This window comes from Leptonychotes weddellii, chromosome 8 (assembly GCF_054177405.1).
Source record: "Leptonychotes weddellii isolate Sample4059 chromosome 8, ASM5417740v2, whole genome shotgun sequence".
NCBI lineage: Eukaryota > Metazoa > Chordata > Mammalia > Carnivora > Phocidae > Leptonychotes > Leptonychotes weddellii.
The window spans coordinates 90,782,266-90,806,029 of NC_138376.1; the positions used below are offsets into that span (position 1 = coordinate 90,782,266).

The 23,764-nt window shown below is 37.0% G+C and overlaps 1 protein-coding gene and 1 long non-coding RNA gene across 3 annotated transcripts in view; one reads left to right on the forward strand and one right to left on the reverse strand.

The window, feature by feature from the left end:
* LOC145723092 (uncharacterized) overlaps positions 1 to 9,684 on the forward strand; it is a 60,069-nt gene extending 50,385 nt beyond the window's left edge. The window contains exon 4 of the long non-coding RNA XR_014147923.1: positions 9,594 to 9,684. This is a non-coding gene — a long non-coding RNA (uncharacterized LOC145723092). The remainder of the gene's footprint in view (positions 1 to 9,593) is intronic.
* Positions 1 to 23,764, reverse strand: part of FAM184A (family with sequence similarity 184 member A) — a 102,903-nt gene that overhangs the window by 27,948 nt on the left and 51,191 nt on the right. For both annotated transcript variants that reach the window (XM_081828882.1, XM_081828883.1), the window contains exons 6-9: positions 20,333 to 20,455; positions 9,558 to 9,719; positions 6,974 to 7,095; positions 6,370 to 6,520 (exon numbers count right to left, since the gene is read on the reverse strand). In XM_081828882.1, coding sequence (XP_081685008.1) covers positions 6,370 to 6,520; positions 6,974 to 7,095; positions 9,558 to 9,719; positions 20,333 to 20,455 — 558 coding nt within the window. The remainder of the gene's footprint in view (positions 1 to 6,369; positions 6,521 to 6,973; positions 7,096 to 9,557; positions 9,720 to 20,332; positions 20,456 to 23,764) is intronic.

Below are 23,764 nucleotides of genomic sequence, written 5' to 3' on the forward strand. Positions count from 1 at the left end.
ATGCTTTTTTTTTAGTATTTTGTCATTTGAAATTAGGAATATGCTAAGTTGATTTGTTACTGCAATGCTATCTAAATGTTTGTAAGTATTTTTCAGGTGTGAAGGCACAAACTGTTCTGCATTTCATCACAGGTCTTACTATAGTATTTTGCAGAACAGATATATACTTAGTACACATTAATAATTTCCCAGTATTTTAAGCATCTCTTTTTAAAGCCAGGTGTAGATATCACTGTTCTAGCTCTTCACTCTCTTCTCCTAAATATACCAATTTAAGAACTGGATAAACTTATTCTAAAAAGGGAGTTTTTGGTAGGGAAAAGAAAATTAAACATTTTTAGATTTGCAAATTAATTCAGAAAACAATTTAGTACTGTTAATCTTGAGAAAAAAGTCTCAAGAGGAAGAACACTAACAACACTAAGTCTGATAAAAGAGGATAAAATACAGTTAAAGTAAAATAATATCATTAATTTTTTGACTGAAGAGAATTTAGAAACAAGCTTCCATATTTACTAAGGAAAATACTGCATACTAATTTTGAATCCAGGAACTGAAGTATGAAGAATAATGGATGTTGGCTCGGTTTTGGTAGACTTTAATTCCATTCCACATTTTCTGGGGCTCTACCTGCTATTCACACTCTCTCTTCTATCTGGTTTCTCTCTTTCTCCATATGTTCTTTCCCTTCACTCTTTCTGCTGTTTTTTTCTTTGACTTCCCTTTTCCTTGCTCCAGTCGTCTCTTTTCCCAGGGCGGAGGCTGGATCTCTGATGTTTGTTCTACGTAGTTTCCTGCTCTCCTAATTTCTACAAAGAGGATTTAGAACCTTCCAGGTCAGCTTCATTGATCTCCTATCACTGCTCGGGGCTCTGTCAAGGTCTTTGAGTTAGCTGGGAAGAGCTGATTATTTCAGCTCCCTTTCTAATATCTCTACCTCAGAATCCATCTATTCTTCCATTAAAAGGTATTATTGTTATTCTTTTAAAACAAACATAAAAACTGATATAAATATATTTTTTCAGTAGGCAGAAATGCAGTTTCTAAAGAGAATGCCTTCCTTCCTAACATCAAACTTAATTTAAGAGTTAAGAGATGGAGCTAGCAGAATGAGCACTAAGCCAAATTTACTCCAGATTTTTGTGATCTAAATAGTATAGATCAGTGCTATCAAATAGAATTGTAATTGAGAGCCACGGGTGTAATCTAAAAAGTTTTTATAGCCATATTTTTAAAAAAGTAGATTTTTAATCATATATTTAACCCAGTATATCCAAAACATTATCATCTCAACATGTAATTATAGCTTATAAAAATATTAGTGAGACATTCCATCCACTTTTTGTACTAAGTATCTGATACCCAGCATACATTTTACGGTGACATCTCAATTTGGATGAACCTCATTTCAGGTGCTCAGCAGTCGTATGTGGCTAGTAGCTACCATCTTGGACAGCACGGGTCTAGAAATCAGAACATGGTCTGTAACAGCCTGAAGAGACTGGCTTCTCCATTGCTCTTCATCAACAGCACTTATTTTAATGCTCTATTTCTTATTCATGTCATTGCCCTTTCCAACTGAGTGTGAAAAATTCTAAAATTTCCTGTGATGTAGAATCAATATGTTTATTACCATCTCACCACCCGACTTCCCCAATTAAGTAGCTCCTGACCTCCCTGTCTCAGATGCTCTTCTTTTGGTTATCCTGGCTTTAAATCCTCAGTCACCTTTAACATTTCTTTCTCCTTTAGCAAAGTATTCTATCAAATTTCATGATTTGTTCCTCTATAGTTTCTCTTGTATTCTCAGTGAAACAGGTCCTAAATGGTTAGAATTATTTGTACTTCATATATTTGACAACTTCCTCTTCAGTTGCTATGCCTCAGTTTTTGTTCATTCCATTCAACAACTATTGAGTGCTTACTATATGCCAGGCAGTTTAAGTAGCTGGATATGCAATTGTGAACAGTACAGATAAAGATCCAGCTTTCATGGAACTACATTCTAATAGGGAAAAGAATCAATATGAGGCTATGTAGTAGTAAATGTTTTGAAGAAACACAAAGCAGAGTAAGAGGACACAGAGTGATGGAGGGTGCTATTTTAGAGGGAGTGGCTAGGGAAGATCTTTTTGAACACTTAGGATTGAGCAGAGACTTGAACAAAGTAAAAGAACAAGCCAGGAAGATCTGGGGAAAGTGGGTTCCATGTGGAGGGACTGGCAGGTGCAAAGGCCCCGCATGGATTAAGCTTGGGGTGTGTGTGTGTGTGTGTGTGTGTGTTTTTCCAGGAACTCCAAGTCTTCCAGTAGGACTACAGAAAAGGAAGGGAGGAGTGGCAGGAGATGGAACAAATCATAAGGCTACTACAGGCCACAGTAAAAGTGTGGATTGTAATCTAGATGTAGAAGATTTGAAGCAGGAGAGTAACATGATCCAACTTAATATTTTAAGAGCATCACTCTGGCTGGTTGAGATATAATATGTAGGTGGGCAAGAGAAGAAGCAGGAAGACCAAATGTAGGTTCCATTCGCACTGTAGGAGAGAAATGCAAGTAGCTTGGACTAGGGTGGTAGTGGAGAAAGTGCTGGAAATGGGCAGATCCTGGGTGTACTTTGAAGGCAGAGCAGCAGGAATTGCTGATGGATTGGGTGCACAGTGTGACAGAGAGGAGTCAGAGATGGCTGAGCAGTAGATGGATGGCAGTGTCTAGGAGGAGCAGTCTGGCTTAGGTTGAGGGGTGATGGTTGGGTACATGATGTGTATTCAAGAGTTCTGTTCAGACATTTTGGATTATCTATATTGAGATGTCTCCATTTCCTCCTCACTTCAATATCACAGCCACATTAAGGTCCCTAAAATAAAAATTTCAACATGTTATTCTCCTATCCATAAACTTTGACAGAATCCCATAGCCTACTGAGTGAACTCTGAACTCCTATGATTGGAAGTCAAAATTTTTCACAATGACCTATCTCCCCAACTGTCCCCACCTCATTTTTCTGTATTCCTCATAGTGCCTGGAAAATAAGAGTATATTCAATAAAATGTCAAATGAATAAAAATATTTGTGTTCATCCTTTACCCTATTTGAAAGTCACGTCACACTAAAGCTGACCTCTTTAATGAAATTTTTCCCAATCACATTGGCTATGTCACTCTTTCTCTATTCTATACTCCCACCCAGTGGTTAAGTTGGTAAGCATGTAATAGCGGTCTGAAAAATAAAGCCCTGATGTGTAGCATGTGCTGGTACTGTGTTGTAAATACTCCCACCATCGATGGCTGCTAGCCACCAACATGTCCCAGAATATGGAGTTGAGAAGGCCTGCACACAGTCAGGGCTATGTGAGCTGGGAGGAGCCAGATCCAGCACATCACTGCTCCTTGAGTACAAACTGTCCAGACCATTTATGGTCACTCACTGCAGTGACTTTTACTGTAGGTAAAATGCTATCAGATTGGAGGTATGTGGAGGCTAAAAACTGTGTCAGATACATGGTGGCTATAACCCCCTAAATAACCTTGGGCCTCAAAGCTCAAAATGAAGTCAGACCCAAACTACAAAGTCCCACAGTTCTTTGTCTGAATGATTGTATGTCTCACAAATTTCTCAGTCCGTGGATCTGAATGAGGAATTGGAATATTAAGTCATCATACTGGACCTAAAATAAAATTTGCCCTGAAAAAGGTGAAATAAAGGAATATATGATGACATTTTAGGATCACAAACAGAAAATATGATCACAGAGCACTCTGTATACTCACTTTTCTTTAGACAGAGTTGAAGAGTAAAAATGTAGTTCTTTTGCTTTAAAGGAATTCAAATGTACACTGATTAGCCCAGGAAGTATACCTAGTTTTTGGACTAAGGGGTAATCATTGGACAGAAAAAAAAGAACACAATGAAACATTAAAAAACTAAAAATATGAAGTTAGACTCTTATCAGAGCACAGAATAAAAATAATAGCTTTGGGAAATTTTGATAAAGAACATCTGACTGAAGAAAAGTGAAACTCTTATGCCTTTCTTTGCCCATTTCTTGATAGGTAAGTTTAAATCAAATTTAACTCTCAAGAGATTAAGTTCAACATGAAAGATAAATTATTTCTTCTTGGCTCTAAGCAGAATGAAATATAGGTAAACCAAGGCACAAAAAAAGACTTGTGTTCAGTTCACTCAGAAATAGTTAAAATATGTGAAAACACAGATCCTCTGATACTTTTCACAATATGTTTCTGCCTAAGGCCTGGCTGTTCCAATTCCATTCTCCACTCTTACTCCTTAAATGTCCCAAAGCCCAAGCCAGATCTGGTTTCCCTAAGTGCAGAAGGGTGCTGGCAGTGCTAGGAACAAGGGGATGAGTGAGGCCAGTAGTAGTAAGTAGACTGAGATGGTTGTAGGGCTCGGAGCTGGGGGTGGACAGTATGAGGACCAGGGTTCAGTAGGAGTCAGGCAAGTGGAAAGTAGGAGAGCAGGCACACCACACTGGCTCTAGGAATCCATCCACAATAATCAAGAGAACAAATCCAAAGGGCCAAGGAGGGAAGGGTCCTTTGTCCATAACAAAGTTCTATTAAAAAGACTGCTGGTCCTGCTAGAAGTTTCTGTCCTCTGACATACCTGGAAAGAGTGCAACTTTGATAACATAATACCCACTTTCACTTCAGTGTGGAATCGTCTGTTCAACTGTTTTCCTAACTTTCTTCAGGTACATAAAATCCCAAGATGTAACAGCTATTTTCCAGTTTATCTACGGGAATGTGTATGCCCTCTAGATTTTAGAAGTGGGGAGCGGGGAAGATATTATCATTTTGGAAATGGGACTGATGACATAGAGCAGCACAGAACAGCTTCATCTTTGGAGGCAATTAATTCCTGGTTCTTATTGATATTTATGGTTAATCTGATCAAAAAATTATTTTTGTAAAGTTGGCAAAATTGGAGCCATTATGTAATAAATTACTTTATGACACAGAACTAAAATAATAGGCAAAACATTATGTCCTCTCAGGAATAATCAATGCAGAACAGATATTGGAAAAGAAAAAAAAATATCAGAGAAGCATGGATGAAATCTGACAATTTATTTTAAGAGAGATTACATGAGTAATGAAATAATCTAAGAGAAAACAGGTGGGAGAAGTGGTAGGTCCTCTTTACAGTGCCAAGTTCAGCCAAAAAATGTCTGTGTCAATACTTTGTGATTAAAAAACAAGGCAGACTCTCAGGAGTATTTTTCATTTTTATCATACAATTGAACTAATCTTTTTAAGTACAGGACATCATAGAAGAGTAGTACCATTCTACCCAGGAAAATCTGTCCTTCTAGGTATCTAAATAGGAATGTAAAATAAGTATACAGAAGGTAACCAATAAACAATGCTAACCTGGTGCCCAACTTCTAGTGAGAGTTGTTTTCTTTTTATTTTTGTCTGAATTTCAAAGGTTTCAAATTTATTCACAAAAATTCATATATATATATACACTCCCTTTTCAGGGTAACATTATTAACTATTATGAAAGATCAGACACAAATCGGCAGGCCCCAAGTACTCTTGAAAGATACTGCATGTATGTATCCTCTGTAATAAGTTATCTTACAGAAAGCCTATCCTGTTTATTTTGAAATTCATCATGATCACAAATAGAAAGATAATAGTAGATTTCTAGCACTAAATTATGGAGCTGCTTCTTGTCCAAGTTATGTACTTGCTTATCAACTAGTGACTCATGCAGTCAGTCTTATTTAATAACAGGCTTTGCAGGAGAGTGCTAAGAATTCATAAATTTAGAAGTTGTGTAAATGAGTGAAAATTCATTTAATTATAATTATAAATGGAAATAAGTGAACCTGACATAAGAAGATAGATTTAGGACATAAGATACACTTAGGGATATCACTACCTTTTGTTGATAACATTTTGAAGTGTAACAGGCAACATCCTTCTGCTGAGAAAGAAGTAAACTTCTCACTTCTGGTACAGCTTTAGGCAATCAGGATGCATTTAATAAATTTTACCTTCTGGGGCCCAAGTGATAGCTAATGGCTTGAAAAAAGATTTTATACTTTCAAAATATGGGTAACTTTTCCATTTAAAAATCTCTAATGTGGTCAGTTCAAATATTAAGCCAAAACCTGTAAATTCTTCTCAGAATTTAGGACTGCATAGGTAACATTATTTAGTACAGTGTTTTCACAAGTTAATGAATATATCTCCTTGATTTTATACATTTTTAAAATTTTAAATTTGCCATATGAAAATTAACAAAATACAGTGAATTAACGCATAATGTTTTATAATGTTTTCCTGGCTAGAGAATGTCAAGGAAAATGAACCTTCAGAATGTATAGACTATTAATTACCTGGTTTAAGAGATCTTCTACTTTCTTCTGCCATGAATCCCTGGCTGCATTTTTTTCTCGCTCCTTTAACTGCAAAAGTTGAGACATGGCTGACTTCTTATCCTCTTCATGTTGAAGTCTTAACTCTTCACGAAGTTTAGAACACTCCTGTCTAAAATAAAATGAATGCCTTTATTTTTAAAGAGAATTATTCCTCTCAGTAGCTATAGTATAGTTGTTCACGGTTTTTTTAAGTATTTAATTAATCCTCCTCAAAAGTCAACTCAGAATAAAAGTGGTTATTTTTTCAGTCAGGCTTACAGAACTGTAAGGTAAATTGGTAACTTACCTAAGATTATTAGTTCATCAGCTATTAATGGCAGAACAGGCATTAGAATAAATAAATCTTCTGACTTGAGGTTAGTATTTTATAAAGAAAATAAAATCAGAAAAAGTATTCAAGCAGAAAAGGAGAATAACAATTTCTCTGCATCTAATCGGGAAAAAAATTCATTAAAAATGCTGTCACTATGATTTTAACGATAAGACAACATAAGCCATATAACAGAAAAACATTTTTGCACATCTGTATTGATAAGATTACATTACAGAGTAAAAAATGTACCTAAGGTTTTCAGTCCATTTTATTTCTAAGTCATGGGCCATTCTGTCCACTCTGAGCTTCTCTTCCTCTTTCATGGCAGCAAGTGTTTCTTCATGCTGTTGCCTTGCTTGTTCTAGCTCACCCTGAAGAATAAAAACTTTTCAATGAAAACAAGTCTTCAAAAGCAAATTCATTGCTGGTTATTTCAAATAAGCAGAGCGCTTGCATTATAACTTAAATTCCTACAGCACAATAATTGATAGTGCTATCTATAACGATTACTGGAGATTTTCAGATAATATATGGCACATATATTTTAAGTGTCCTTGTGCAAACTATATTTCATTAAGGCTTATAATTTTACAAATCATTTTGAATAGTTTAAAGCTAGCATAATAAATAATCTTAACTTTCCATATCATGGGTATCTATTATCTTCATATAAAAATATACACGTTACATAGATGTTATTCAGATTCATTCATATTTATATTCAAAAGTCTGCTACTTATTGAAAACTGAAGCATTATGGCTCTACCTCACTGACATGATTAAAATAAGTGAGAAGACGATATAGATGAAATGCCTGTGGCTCTCTGGAGCCCAGTGCTAGAGGTGACCTGTTTGGACAACAGGGCAACCCTGGGGCACTGCCGGCCGTGGAGCTGCTCTTCGGCTACAGCACACGAGGAACAGATGATGGTGCTTCCTGCTGTTGTACCAATGACCCTTTCTGGATCACCCACTTACCAAGAGCAGGTGTTGGAGCACTGCTGAAGGGCATATCCAGATTAACGGGAGAGAAGAACGTCATTGTTGAAACTGCCATTCTACATTGCTGACCTGGCTATAAACAGTAAATTCTGAAAACTGGATCCAGCCATCTTAGCCAATGGTCCTGAAAGTATTCTGCCTCTAGGAACTATTACTTTTTCCATCACAGGCAGCATTAAATGGGATAGAATACTTAAAAAGTATTTCTTTTATTGAATGCAAAGTACCTTATTAGACATCAGTGGGGTAAGGAAAGAGGTAAAGAAAATACTTGCTCTTTTTTTCCCTCAAGTGTTCCATATCCATCACCTCCTGGGATCCTCATAACAACATGGGGAGGTGATAGTGAGGAAACGGAGCCTCAGCAAAGTTTAGTAATGCCAGAAACTATAAACTCCACACTACAGATTTGCAACTGTTAAACTAATATTATCATCATTGTCATCAGCATCTTACCCCTTATTTACCAACCATGATCTAAGGTGTCTTAAGGGCAGAGTCTTGCCTTACCTGTGACTGGATCCCCCACAGGTACCAACCAACAGGATGACATATAGTCAGGGACCAATATCCACTTGATGATGGGTTCAGTTATATAATACACAACAGAAACTCAGCAGGGAGGAGGGGAAAAAAATCCCATCCAGACAGAACACCTGTTAAGGAGCCTTCCTAAAGTTGTGGTAAACTGTGATGCAGCACCTACATTTTCTTGATTAAAGTTGTCCAGCAGAACAAAAGATGAACAGTTGCTAAGGTTTTGCTTACAGTTTTTATTAAGTTCTACTACCTGATAGAAGAGCAATGTAAATATGTGCAAGGACCTTAAAGAAATGAAACTGATTTGAATTCCAAGCTAAAAAAATTAAATTTGAAATATTAATAAAAGGCAACATTTCCTGAGTGCTTATTATTTTACTAAGCACTGTGCTGTAAATGGTTTACCTCATTTAATTCTTACAATAGTGGTGTGAAGTGTATTATTATCCCCTGCCACTCCTGCATTGTGCAGATGAGTAAATTGAGGATTAGAATAACTAACTTGTCTGAAGTGACTAAGTGGTGGATCAAGAACTCACACCCAACCAATCTGACTTCAGGGCCCACACTCTCAGTCACCTCTCTGAAGGAAAAGAACTCTCTGGATACCATCCTCTTAGTTCTTATGGATGCTTTTCTCTACTTTCTGAGGCAATGTAAATATTTGCTCTGCTTCCTGAGAATGGAAGGCCACAGAGCCTTTCAAAATTTTTAGGTCATAGAGAATTGCTTTGTTGCTATACATGAGAGTTTGGACTCTTACCAAGAAAAGACTTGTGCATCCTAATTGTTAATAGTTTGAATTGTGATCCCAAAGAGATACACGGAAGTCCTAACCTCCTGTACCTCAGAATGTGAACTTATTTGGAAATAGGGTCAGTGAAGATGTAATTAGTTAAGAGGAGGTCATACTGGAGTAGGGTGAGCCCCTAGTCCTAGGTGAAGGGTATCTTCTTAGGAGGACACAGGAAGAATGCCACTGACCACTGAGGAGGAAACTGAAATGTGCCACCAACCAAGGAAGGCCTGGGCTACCAGGGGCTGGAAAAGGTGAGGAAGGATCCGCCCTCCTAGGTTGAAAAGGGAGAATGGCCCTGACAACACCTTGATTTTGGACTTTCAGCCTCCAGACTGTGAGAAAGTAAATTCCTGTTGTTTTAAGCCACTTAGTTTTAGTACTTTGGTAGGAAAGCCCTGTGAAACTAATACACTCCATACAATGTGATATTTAAGCAAAGTAAATATTTTTACCTTGCTAATGTTTAGATTATAGCAGGTATTATAAAATTACCTCAACATTTAATAGAGCATCTTTGGTCTCCTTCAGCCTGCCTTTAGTCAAGTCGAGCTCATTCTGAAGTCTCTCCTGGGAGTCCTGAAGACTAGCAATGAGGCCTTCTGCAGAGCCAAGACCTTGTTCACTTTTCCTCACCAGATCTTGGAGGCGGCCAATCTGCAAGTACATACAGTACTTTTAATATACTTCATTGTTATTGACCAGCAAAAGAGCCATTTTTTTTTCTTAGTCTTTTCTTTAGTGGTAATTTTACTGAGTGGATCTTTTTTGATGAATTTGGAAGAAGCACTCAAATAATCAGGATAGCTTTCATCCGTTGTTTATGATTTCCCTCTTTCATGACAACCATGTGAATAAGTGAATAACTCAAGTCCCCATTTTAACAGAGAATTCCTGGTTCTATCAAATAATCAAATCCCTCCAAAATGGAACTGAAACAAGATGAAGATTATATCAAAGACAGAGAGAAAAAAGTATTTTTTTAGATAAAAATTTTTTTAAACTGCTCTTTAAAATGGAATCACTTATACTTCATTTGAGCCCAGTTCTCCTGCTGTTTATAAAAGTGACTGATTTAGGTCAATACTGACAAGTTGCGAAATGCATATGAGAATAAGTTGTGATTTCTTCGTTTCCATACAAAAGTTCCTCATGAAATTGTTAAGAGTTGAATTTATACACTCTTGAAATTAGGGGCTAATAAGACAATTTGTTGATTAGGCAGATCCATATCTTCGAGTTATGAGCACTAAAACCAATAAATGAAATACTTTATCTAGGAAAGTGTTATGAAGTAAAAATCTCCTTTTTATAAAACATCCAATCTTATCAAAACTCTATAGGAATGAAAACTGCTAATTTTAAAATAACACCTGAATATTTTCCCATTGTAAATACAGGCATCACAAGGAAAACTGCAAACATTCTCTTTCAGCCTCCTCTCAATTCACCACCCCTCTTCCTGTTCCCTTTCCATGCAGATGTTTATATACTGAACAATTCTGGTGAAGGTAACATTTTATCTTGTTAGTATCTTTAAAGGGATGCCTACCTTATATAGTGAGCTGGGAAGCTTCCAATTTTTCTGTGCTCTGAAATATTTTCACAGTTACAATTTATCTGTTTCTTAAAATTTTAATAAAATTCATTCATTAAAATCTTCTGGGCCTAGTGCCTCTCTAGATACATGTTGGGAGTATTTATTTCATGGTTATAATTGGTTCCATCAGATTGATCAACTACTTCAAGTCACTTCAGAAATTTAAAATACAAAGACATCTTTTTTCCTAATTTAAAAAATCTAATAGCATATTTGCATATAATATTCATTTACCATGTTTTAGAATTTTCTTTGTCCCTGAATTTATGCCCCCTTTCTCTAGTCTACCTGGCTTATTTGTAACTGCTTTCTATGTTGCTCTGGCTTGCCATAAATGTGTTGCAGGGGTGAATGAATAATATAAGGCGTAACAGAGTTAAACAGTATTGAACCTGGGGCATCTGCTAGCTCAGTCTGTGGACCCTTGGGGTTGTGAGTTTGAGCCCTACCTTGGGGGTAGAGTTTACTTAAAAAAAAAAAAAAAAAAAAAGAGTATTGAACTTAGTAAAAAATCTAGTTTCAAGTTCTTGGTCTGCTACTATAAAATAAGAATAATAATACCTACCTCACAGTTATTATAATATTTAAATTCAAGGATATATGGGAAAAGATTCTTTAATTAGAAAGCAACATACAAATATCAGGTACCAATCAGTAAGGAAGGGACGACCAAATTTATCAACATGGAGAAAAATTTTGTTCCAAAATCCAGATAATTTTCAAATGAATAAGATTACATGTACAAATGGAATACATGAAAAAACTTATAAAAAACAGTATTCTAGTTATTACACAAAGAATTAAAAGAGAAAGTCTGTTCAAAAACTAAGTAATTAGAGACAGAATGAACTTTTAAATAGACAAAAACTTTAAAATGCTGCACAATTAAACATAAGCAAATAATAAGTAACGAACACAACTAATTAAATTTTGTTTTTGTACAATATAATAAAAGTGGATATGTAAGGAACACATCTATTGTCTCCCAATATCAAAATCTCTTTTTGTCATGTGGGGCATCTACCTTTCTTCCCTATGGGTCCATGTCAACCCAAACCCAGGAATGAACCTGGCACTCCCTTGAAGCATAAACCAGTTAGGTAATCTCATTCTGTTGGCCATGGGGACTGGTTCAGAGGCAGGCACATGCTTTAAGTTCATCTACTCACAGTGATCTCCGGACTTCTACAGGAGTTCCTAAAAAAGGTCTTTTTCCAGTAGCACATATAACCTAAGGGAATGTATTGAGAATGTATAACAAATCCAATTTGAGAAAAAGAGAAGCTGAGTTCCAGCGTAAACAATTTCAGTTCTGAATCTGGTCATGCCTGATGCTAACATTCCCCTGGACTTTTCCAGTCAACATGATTCAATAAATGTCCCTAGGCTGGTTTGAGCTGGGATTTCTGTCACTTGCAGTAGAGATCGATCTTCTGATTCCTCTTGAACACTGAGGGAATACAGTAAGTAGAAACCTCTTCCCTGGAATATTCACTCATGCGTGCTCTTCTCTGATCCAATCTCCTTGCATTGCCTGTGTCAGTTTTTTATAAATTACAAATATGGACATGAGTATAAGCCCTGAGACCAAGCAAGCATCCACTTATTTGTACTCAGCATCTTCCAAATGCTTCGTGTTCCTCTTAAGATAACATCCAAAATCTTTCAAGGGCTTACAAGGCCTCCAAAGCCAAGACCCTGCCTCACTCTCCAGCCTCGGCTTGGCAGCTCCCCTCCTCGGTCTTTAGGCTCCTTGGGAAAATAGCACTGCAGTTAAGAACTGAGTTCTGAAATCACACTGCCAGGATTGGAATTCTGGTTTTACCCACTTACTATGTGACTGGGCAAGTTCCACAGCTTTTTTGTGACTTGGTAACTAGTAATTAGAGTATGGAGTTATTGAGAGAATTAAAGGAAAAAACAGTATAAAGGAGAGACTATATAAAACAATGCCTGGGACATAGTAAGAACTAAATAAATATGAATTATTATGATAGTTGCAATCACAATTCCACCCACACTGACATCCTTCAATTCCTAGAAAATTCTTGTGCCTCAGGGCCTTTGAAGAACCTTTCCTCAGTTCATTCTTGTGGCAAACCCCTGTTAATCACCACCATTTTGCAATATTTGTCAGACTTGTTCTTGTTTCTAAATTTCTTCTATAAACAGTGCTGAAATTTTGTCAATAATATTTAATTATTTGCTTCTGTTAAATACACTGAAATGCAGGAGTCAAAGGGCATGCCTATCTTTAAGGCTTTTAATAGTGCTAAATTCTTTCCAGGAAAATTACACGATTTTATATTCCCATGAGCAGCTTTTTGTGTTTATTTCTTTACCCTTATCAACACTTCATGGTCTCAATTTTTATCATTGTTAATTTTATGGTAATGGGAATAGCATCTCATTAGTTTCATTTCCAGTTTTTAAATTGTAGCGGTTAAAATTATTTTTTTTTCATGTTCTCCTTTAGCTCATTAAAAAAATTAGGGTAGCTGTATTTTTTAATGTTTTGTATACATCTTTAAGGTGTTAAAGACATGAATTTTGTTACTCATACTCTTTGCCAATCACTTATTCCACCCCTCCCTAATTTTTCCTCTCTCATAATTTTACTTATGGTGTATCTCGATATACAAAAATTGTAGCTTTAACTGTACAAATATTGTGTTTTTAATTCCTAACATTGCCATCATGTGTCGAAAGGCCTTCCTTGTCCTAAGGTTTGTCACTTGCATTTTCATATTTTATTTATATTCATGATACGATATTACATTTCAACCTTAGCCCATCTAGAACATCTCTGGTATGAGGTTGAAGAAGAACTTCATTTTTCTCTCTTCTTCCATTTATATGGTCTTAAAAGAACAGTTTCAGATTAAACCTATTAAATCTAACTTCTGTCCTACTTTTCCACTGACGTTGTAGGAAGGTCCTCAGAGAACCCTTGATGGCATGACCTTTCCAGGTCTCACACTTTGGCTTCTAATCATTGTGTGACAGTGTGAGGCACTAGGCACTTCCAACTCTTGAAAGTATCTGTTTTCATGTTTTTCTCACTCCCATTAGTTCTCATTCCCATGCTTCTGATTTCTCCTTCTCCACCTCTTGCCCTGGCTCTGTTAACTCAGTCCTGGTGCTACTGGTGCTCCTCTTTGTTACCAGCAATCTTCTGGTGAGCTCTTCGGTGTTAATGGCTTCAGTGACTGCCTAATCCTTAGCTCTAAGCCTGAACTCTCTACTTAGTTCCAGCCTAGATGTCTTACAATCCCCTCAGGTCCAAACAACTCAGTGTCTTGCCATTCCTATGTATCTGTCCTCCTGTAATACCCAGCTTCCCAGAGTGGCATAATTACCTCTCCAAACACCTGAGCTAGACACCTGAGTCTTTTTCTACCACTTACCACATCAAGTCCTGTAAATTTTATTTCTTAATAATCTCCACTCCCAGGTTTTGCTTTCCTAGTCAAGAAGCTAATCAACTCTTGCCCATACTATAGCATCTTAAGTCATCTACCCAAGTCTAATTACCAGTCCCCTCCCCATACAACTCATCCTCCTACTGCCACCAGAATTCTTTTCCTGGGACCATCTGAGAGAGCCAGCTGCTGGGCTGCTGCTAGCACTCGATCATCAGGATAAATTCTGAAGTTTTTGCTACAGCGCAAGAGTCACTCATAGTTTAGCTTCAGCTTCCCTTTCGATCACAGTTCTTGACAAGTGCCATATCGTCAAGTACACTAATTCTCAACCACAGTCAATTCTGCCCCCAAGGACTGTGTCTGGTTGTTACAAGGAAGGGGAAAGGTTGTGGCACACACTACTAGTATCGAGTATGTAGAGACCAGGGATACTACTAAACATCCTAAAGAATTATCTGTCCAATCAGTAGTGCTGGGGTTGAGAGACTATGGTGTAATGACACTGAACTTTCTATGGTTCACCAAGGCATTTTAACTTGAGTACCTACATGACCATACTTACACTATTCCTTGTACCTATACTGTCTTTCATCATTCGTACATCTGCAAATTTACATTTACCTTTCAAAGGCCACCTCCCATACCACATTTAAAAACTCTCCAATATCACATTCTCCAGAGCTTTTATGAATGCTTCTGGTAGAGAATCACTCCCTCCTCTGGAATTTAAAAATACATTGTATTTATCACCAGTCGTTAACAGCCACTTGAAGCTATGAGTTGCTTGACATTTTGTCAAAGTATCCCTACCACCTAGAAGATACCATGCAGTCAATAAATGTTTCCTAAATCATAAAAGATATGCAAATATTACTGATGTTACTGGACTCTAGTTCCAACTTTTCTGGAGACCAATTTAGTAATAAGATATGAGACCTATAACATCATTCCTACTCTTTGGCCCAGTAATTTCATTTAGGGCAAGAGCTAGACAAAAAGGAAATAATTTTTAAAAATGAACAAAAGTATTAATAAAAGATCATATATCGACTTACCAGTAAAAATAAGACCCTGATAAACAGGGCTGAGAGAAGTCCTCTCTAATACCCCATGCTCCTCAGGGTCTCAGGGCTCATGGCTGAAATATGCCTTGGTTGGTCACTGATAAGGACACGGAACTACCCTTAGGACAACCCAATTTTGCTATTCTGGCCCTGGCCTTGCATGACAATCCTCCCCACTCAAGTAAGAGGGGGCAGTTCCTTAAAATTATTACTATTTATAATAAAATATTTAAAACATTAAATGTTCAACAAAGAAAATGTTTAAACAACTATGGTAAAGATATATAATGGAACACTATATGAATATTTTAAATGACTAACATGTAGACAAAATTAAGTGGAAATATTTATATGGACTAAAGTTTTATAAATCAAGTACACAAAGCATTTGTGAATATAGATTGTAACCATATTAAAATGCACATATACATATTAAATACCATTAGAAAATCTGAAATTCTGAAAACATTCCTCAGGTTCTTACTTTTTTTTGGTAAAACTGCTTAAGTTCATAAAGAGCACTACTCAAAATTTTAGCACTTATCAATCAGTGTCTCTGAATGGTATATATTATAGCTATTCCAGAACAGAGTTTAGAAACTCAATCCTTGGGGTGTCTGGGTGGCTCAGTCGGTTAAGTGTCCAACTCTTGATTATGGCTTAGGTCAGTCTCAGGGTCGTTAGATTGAGCCCCATGTTGGGCTCTGTGCAGGGTGCCTGGCTTAAGATTCTCTCTCTCTCCCCCTCTACCTCTATCCCTCCCCGCCACTTAAAAAAAAAAAAAAAGGAAGAAACTCAATCCTTGTTCTCTAAATCATAGGAATAAATAGCCTGTTTGTCCTCTATTACCTAAATGCTAGTGTACCCACTACAGGAGCCAGAGATATGAGTTATTTGTGTGTTGCAGTAGGCTGAATTCTAACATGACCCCTCTCTGACTCTCACTTTCCCCAGAACCTATGCATAAATAATGGGATATCACTCCCATAACTGTATTATGTTACTTAGCAAAAGGTATCTTGCAGATATAATTAAGATCCTTAAATTGACTTTAAGGTCATCAAAAGAGAGACTCTTCTAGTTGGGCCTGACATAATCAGGTAAGCCTTAGAAGTCAGAGTAGTTCGAAGCCACAGAGGTTTTCCTGCTAGCCTTGAAAGAGTAAACTGCTATGTTAAGAGAGGAGGCAGCCAGGTTGCAAGGGCTTGAGGGGGGTTTTAGAAGTTGAGAGCAGTTTCTGGCCTGTAATAGCTAGCAAGAAAATGGGGATGTAAGTCATACAGCCAAAAAGGAATTAATTGAAAAAGGACCCTGTGCCTCACATGGGACTGCAGTGTGGCTGTCCCTTTGATTTCAACCTTGTGAGATCCTGAGCAGAGGACCCAGCCAACCTATACTTGGACTCCTGACCCATAACTAAGTTGACTTAGTTTACAATGATGAGTTTTACGCATTCGACAAATATTTCATTCACAAATAATGATCTCCTACTATGTGTCAGGCAGTGTATCAACTGTGATATAACATTTTATAATAAATCCAAATGATTTTTAACAAAACACTGAACTATATATACGCTTAAAAAACTTACATCCGGAAGAAAATCTACAACTTAAATGTTATAAAAACATTTAAAAAGACCGTAATAGTTAGATTTATTGACCATTCAGCCTAGTATTTTGTCCTCAAAAGGTGATCCCAAATAACAATTGATGGGATAACAGGATTATCCTCCACCTGAGATTTTAGATTCATTAGCTTCCCTTAATATCCTAATATGATTCTGGCATTCATGAATTCATCACTGAAATCCACAGTTGACCTATTTATGTTTTTGGTTTTTATCATTTGTAAGAATATCAAGATCCATCTTATGAAGATATTACATTCTTTTTTTCTAAAACAAGCACTTTAGTCTTTATGAAGTATGCCCTAATTCTTTCCTCCTGTCTTTCCATAGATATACCTACTTTCCACCCAATAAATATAAATGGAATAAACTCAATTTAAAAGGTAAAAACTTAAAGTGCGCCTGGGTGGCTCAATCAGTTGGGTGTCCGACTCTTGGTTTCGACACAGATCATGATCTCAGGGGCTCTGCGCTTGGTGCAGAGTCTGCTGAAGATTCTCTCCCTGACCCTCTCTTCCCTCTCTGCTCCTCCTCTCACTTGCACACTCTCTCTCTCTCAATAAATAAATAAATAAATAAATAGTAAAACCTTCAGACTAGATAAAATGCAGCTACATGTGTTTGGCAAGAGGCCAAACATAAGGTTGCAGAACAACGAAAGGTCAGCAGATGGAAAAAGATATACCAGTCATATCAAACTAAAGGAGAGCTGGTTATACAATATCAAACAAAACAGACTAAACGAAAAGGTATGATTCACTACGTGGCTAAACAGTTTTATATTTGTATGCACATACAAAGCTTCTAAATATTCAAAGCAAAAATTGACAGAATGTAAGAAGAAATAAACAAATCCACCATGACAGAATCAGTTTTTAGTAAATGATGAATCAAAAAGATAAAAGTCAAAAAGAATACAGAATATTTGAAGAAAATAACTTAAAATTTTGATTTCACCGGCATACAAGACTACACTGAACAACTGGACACACCCAGAGTATTACATTTCTTTCATGTGTCACACTAGACTTAAGTTTCAAAAATTGTTTTCATACAAACCACAATTTTTAATCATGATGCAGTTAAGGTTAAAAAACCATGTCAATCTCACACAACTCTCCCAGAGTACAGAAAAGGAAATAAGTCTTTTTTCACTGTGTGAGGCTAGTAGGACCTTGATTCCAAAACTAGAAAAGGATGATACAAAAAGGGAAAGGTACAAAGCAATCTTACTGAACCCAGGCCCAAAAATCCCAAAATGAATATTAGGAAACTAAATCTAGTTATTATATAAAAAAGATATATATAATCTATCATGACTAGCTAGAACCTTCTTTAGAAATCCAAAGTTGATTTAATATTAGAAAATTAATATAAGGTACCACATCAACAAATTAAAGAAAAAAGTATGATCTCAATATATGCAGAAAAATCAACGTCAATTTGTGATTTTTAACTTAAGAAACCTGAATTATAAGGGAATTTCCTAAACTTGTTAAAGAGCATTTACAAAATAAAACTTTAGAGAAGCATAATATTTAACTGTAAAATATTGACATCCTTCACTTTAAGAGCAGGAAACAAAATAAGAAAGCTTATCTGTAGAGATCCTATCCAGCAAAGTAGGACAAGTAAAAAGATGTCCAGGTTGAAGGCAGGTGCATGTGGAGGGATAAGCCAGGCAGATTCTTGAGGAGCAATTCTAATATGGCACTAAAACATCACTAGGGTGCTAAAGCATAATTGAGAATGTATCTAAAAGGAAAATCAATTACATGTTTATTAGAACTCCTCTCAGTGAAATTACAGTGTATAGAGTGGAGAAATACTTAAACCATTTCGAACTGAGAGTAGACCCTGGGGGACCTTCCTGAGAAACACAGATGGTCACTAAACTGCCTCCTAATGAGAGTGGGACACCATAACTACAAGGAACACATTCTGCTGAGAGAGGTATGCAAACCTGGGGCCAGCAGTGAATTATCTTGGACAAGAGGAGAGAGGCTGAACTAATACAAATATAGGTATATCCCCTGCTTTTTCAAAGTTCATGTTACACCACTTCACTTTCATAAAAGACCTACCATAGTACTTTCTGCTAACCAAAAGTAATCTGGAGAGATTTTTCGCTTTTACAGAAAAAGGCAAAAAATAAAAGAGCGTTCAGCATTTGCTTTGCAGTGAGCCCTTCTAGAGGCAGCGCTCATCCCAAGCAATGAGAGCAGCCCCGCCAAGTCCCTGTCCTGGAACCACACTCAGCATCTCAGTATCATGCCACCATAGTTTTGAACTGTGAGCATCTGTGCATCTGTTGGCAAGATGGATCCTAAGGTATCAGAAAAGCCTAAGAGAGGTTAGTTTTGGGGTCTCAGAGTGCTCAAAATTTTTTCTGTATAAATTAATGGTAACTGCTTATTCGCTTTACACCATTTCAGCTTACAAAAGATTTCACAGGATGCTCTACTTACAGATAAGCAGGGGAAACCTGCAACAATCTTGATTCTGTCATTCCCAAACGTGGTGATTGGTGCCTTCTCTGGATAAATGTTTAAAGATAATTAAAGAAGACGGAGTGCAAATTATTAGCATGCCCTGGGGCACTCATGTTTTGGTGTGGTTTCTGTGAGCAGAAGCCGAGTGATGAGAAAGTAGGACCTAAAGACTCTTGGGAGAGATGACGCTAGTAAGGGAGGAACAGCTGACAAGATGAGAAATGTCCAGACAGAGACTTGTTTTCGGAAGACCACTCTACAAGACAAGACTGTCCACATGAAGGATGAACTGGAACGGAAGGACAAGATGATAACAGGGAGGCTATTCTAGGGCATAGGTGAACCTGGGCAATAGAGAGAAAGGAACAGAACAGACAGTATTATAGTTTTAAAATTGTCTTTACATTTATTTTATTCACAACTTCTTGATTTATGACATTCTTATTATACTCTATTCTTAGTCTTTCCTAAAGTAAACAATACTATTTTCTTATGGCATTTAAAAATTATTTTAGATGTCACTCTCTAGAACTTATAAAGCCTCTCGCTTTTTATTTTTAAGATTTTATTTATTTGACAGAGAGAGACACAGCGAGAGAGGGAACACAAGCAGGGGGAGTGGGAGAGGGAGAAGCAAGCTCCTGGCTGAGCAGAGAGCCCGATGTGGGGCTTGATCCCAGGACCTGAGCCGAAGGCAGACGCTTAAGGACTGAGCAACCCAGGCGCCCCTTTTTAAAACAGAGATACAGTGTAGAGAAGAGTAAGTCACTGTTTTACAAAAGGTAGATAACCTCTTCTGTTTTCTTTCTTACAAGGTGATGTTATCCTTTGTTTTGTTTTTTCCCACAAAGTCACCTTGGTCTGATGTTTTGGGTAGTAAATTTTTACCTGGTGAGATATAACCAATGTATTATGAAAAACTCAGCATCAGTGAAAGTGTGTGATTATTTTTACTCTAGATATTTTACCATCAGTGAGGCTCACCTACATATACGACGTTACCAAATAAGATGTTACCAATAAGACATAACACAGGTGACAAGCCTAAAGAATTCTTGCCTCTTGATTGGCTGTATTTAGCTTGTCTTCCAGCTCTTCCTTCAGGTTTTCCAGCTCTTGTTGAAGTTGACTTTTATCCTCTTCCAGGTTTAGTTTCTCCTTTTTATATTGCTCCTCCAATTCCTTAGGAAAAGACATTTTTAAAAATTAACAAAACTGTCAATATTATATACTTCAAAGACTCCAAGAAAAAGGCCATTCTGTTTTATATTTTGATACTTGGCTTTTCAAATTAGCTTTATCCTTAAACAATAATATTGGAGTTATTAGTCTAATTAATCCTACGGGCTTAGATTCTATCATTCTGAATCACTTAGGATGTGGTTAAATAATTATTTTAAATGGTTAGAATATTTGGTCTAGATCAAGCTAAGCCAACAACAGAAATGTATGACGTAAGTGATAATTTGGGGAGATAAAGAAAAAATTCTAACTATCTTTTGAATGCAGAATTCTTTTATATTTACATAAAAAAAAATCCAGGAACAGTTCTGGAACACTGGAACATAGTCAAGAATTACTAAGTACAAAATTAAGGCATCAAAAGAAGCAATACCGGTAAAATTGAAACTTACTGAAGAACGCCTACTATTTGTCATGCTACTTAATAATACTTGGGATACACAGGCAGTAAGACATGGGGTCTGCCCTTAACAAGCTAAAGGTCAACAAGCAATTAAAGAATATGTGATGAAAATTAAAATGACCATAGGGACTACAGGGATATGTGGATGGAGAGCTGATAAGTTCTAGCTTGGTGAGGAAACCTGCACAGAGAACACAATTCCTAAGTCAAGTCTGAAGGAGTGCATCAGTAAGAAAAGGTGATGAAGAAAGAGGGAAAGAGAAGACAGAAGAAACCTGTGCAAAAACCACGGCGGTGCAAAGAGCCTGGTATGTTACAAGCAATTCAATGTTTCTACAGTGTAAGGTAGGAAGAGGAATAAACAGGGTTCTATGGAATTCCCAAGGCAAAGTCCAGGTTTGATGATTTGCTGGGACGACACACGGGATTCAGCATCTAGTCATACTCACAGCTATAATTTATCATACAGCAAAAGGATACTAAGCAAAGGGAAAATGTGTATGGGGCGAAGTCTGCAGAAAACCACGCATAAGTTTTCAAGAGTCCTCTCACACAGGACTCTCCAGAAAGTTGTGACAATGATGTGAAATGCTGTCTACCAGAAAAACTCATGAGTGACTCAGTGCCCACGTTTTTCATTGGGAGCTAATGACGTAGTACCCTCTGACTAGCATGTGCCAAACTTCCAGACTTCAAGAAGGAAAGCAGATGTTCAGCACAAACCATATTGTTTGCATAAACCCTTTAGGCACATGAGCCATTCTTATTAGGGAATGGTGGAAACCTTCCTGAAATTCAAGTTCCCAGATACTAGCAAGGGCCAAACTTGCCCTCCCCCCCCTTTCTAAGGACAGCAGCTTCAGGCCTGCTATGTTAACTCTTTTCTGCATGGATTCTCTATATATTCACTTTCAAATACGGTGGGTAAACTAGATTTATGAAAGAAAATATAATCCCTTTTGATAACTAATAAGGAATGGAGAAGTCACCTTTCGGTAAATATTCTTTAAAAGATAATTTCAGGGGCACCTGGGTGGCTCAGTCATTAAGCATCTGCCTCTAGCTCACTTCATGATCCCAGGGTCCTGGGATCCAGCCCCACATCAGGAAGCCTGCTTCTCCCTCTCCCACTCCCCCTGCTTGTGTTCCCTCTCTAGCTGTCTCTCTCCCTCTGTCAAATAAATAAATAAATAAAAGATAATTTGACATTGGAGAAAGACTATTCTAAAAGGAGGGTGGTTTGAGCTTAGGCTCAGACATGAGCTAGCTAGGCAAGAGAGGAATGAAGCAGCAAGTGATAAGTTATTTTGAGAAAAGAGAAGGGTACAGATAAAGCTATCATGAGTTTTGACTATGTTCACACACAGGAAATTCATGTCATCTGTTTTATAGCAAGCACATTTTAAAGAAAGATTGCAAGAAATGTAAATAGCATAAAGCAGATTTTTAGGTGGCTCAGAAATTGAAATTCAACAGGCAGGGGGATAATTAGGAGGGAAGTAAGGAGGCAAAAATGATATTGATGAAAGATGCCTTGATTCTAGGACTTAGAACTTAATACAGGTGTCTGACAGATGTGGGCCCTACACTGAGCTCTTTGCTTACTAGCTGCCTAATCTTGGCTCTCAAAAGCCACACCTCAAGCTCCTCATCTGACAGAGGAAGATAAAATCCATCTTGTAATGTTCCTGTGAGTGTTAAGTGAGATAAAGTGTTGAGAACTCATACATGTCCTAGCATATAGTGATAAATAAATGTTAATTATTGGGGCACCTGGGTGGTTCTAGTACTTAGATTCTAGTCTAAGATTCTAGTACTTAGAACTTAATACAGAGGAATAAAGAGAGACAAAAGGCAGAACACCTGCAAGTTAAATACTACGAAAAGAGAGGAAAAGGCTAAGGTGAATAAGGGATGTAGAAATGAAAAAAATAGTAACAAAAAATAGCTATGGAAGAGCTAACTGAAGCAGCAGTTACCACTAAATACTTCCCTCTAAATCCCTGAGCTCTTGGCACATACGTATAGTCAGTAAGCATGCACATGTACCACATAATTAAAGCTGTACAAATTTGTTCTGGAATAGTGAGCTGGCACAGAGAAACCAACAACCACAATTTTGAGAAATAACATGTCATTAAGTTTTGTCTCCAGCTACATAAACATAAAATAATAAGTTTAGATAGAAATAACATTCTAACTGGAAGTTTTATTTGAATTTTTAATTAAGTTCAGGTGTTGAATATTTTTTCCAACTAGTTTTCACAAAAGGAAGAGACATAGAGGCAAAGGTCTCAATTCAGATACAGCCTCTACTATTTACTAGGTTAGTGGTACTGAATAAATCATTTAGGTTTACTAAACCTATTTCACCATCTATATAATAAAACGACATTAATCTCCAAGTCTTAAGTAATAAAGAATATACAAGAATGCTTAGTAAACTGTAAAATGCTATTACATAAAACATATAACAACCATCATGAATACATGCCTATGTGTGGTGGTTAAATGTCTTAGGATTTGATATCTGAGACCTGAGTTCAAGACCTGACTGATTACTAGTGCATGTGTTTGTGCAAGTGTTTAACCTCTCCATCCCCCATCATCTACCCTCCTTCAGGAAGAAGGGTATAGCAATTAAACCTATGCGAGTGTTGTGAGGATTAAATAAAACAGAAGGAAAACATCACTGCAGTGCCTGGCACACAGTAAGAAATACTAATAACTAACATTTATTTATTTTTTTAAAGGTTTTATTTATTTGAGAGAGAGAGCAGCAGAGGGAGATGGAGAAGCAGGCTCCCTATTGAGCAGGGAGCCTGATATGGGACTCGATCGCAGGA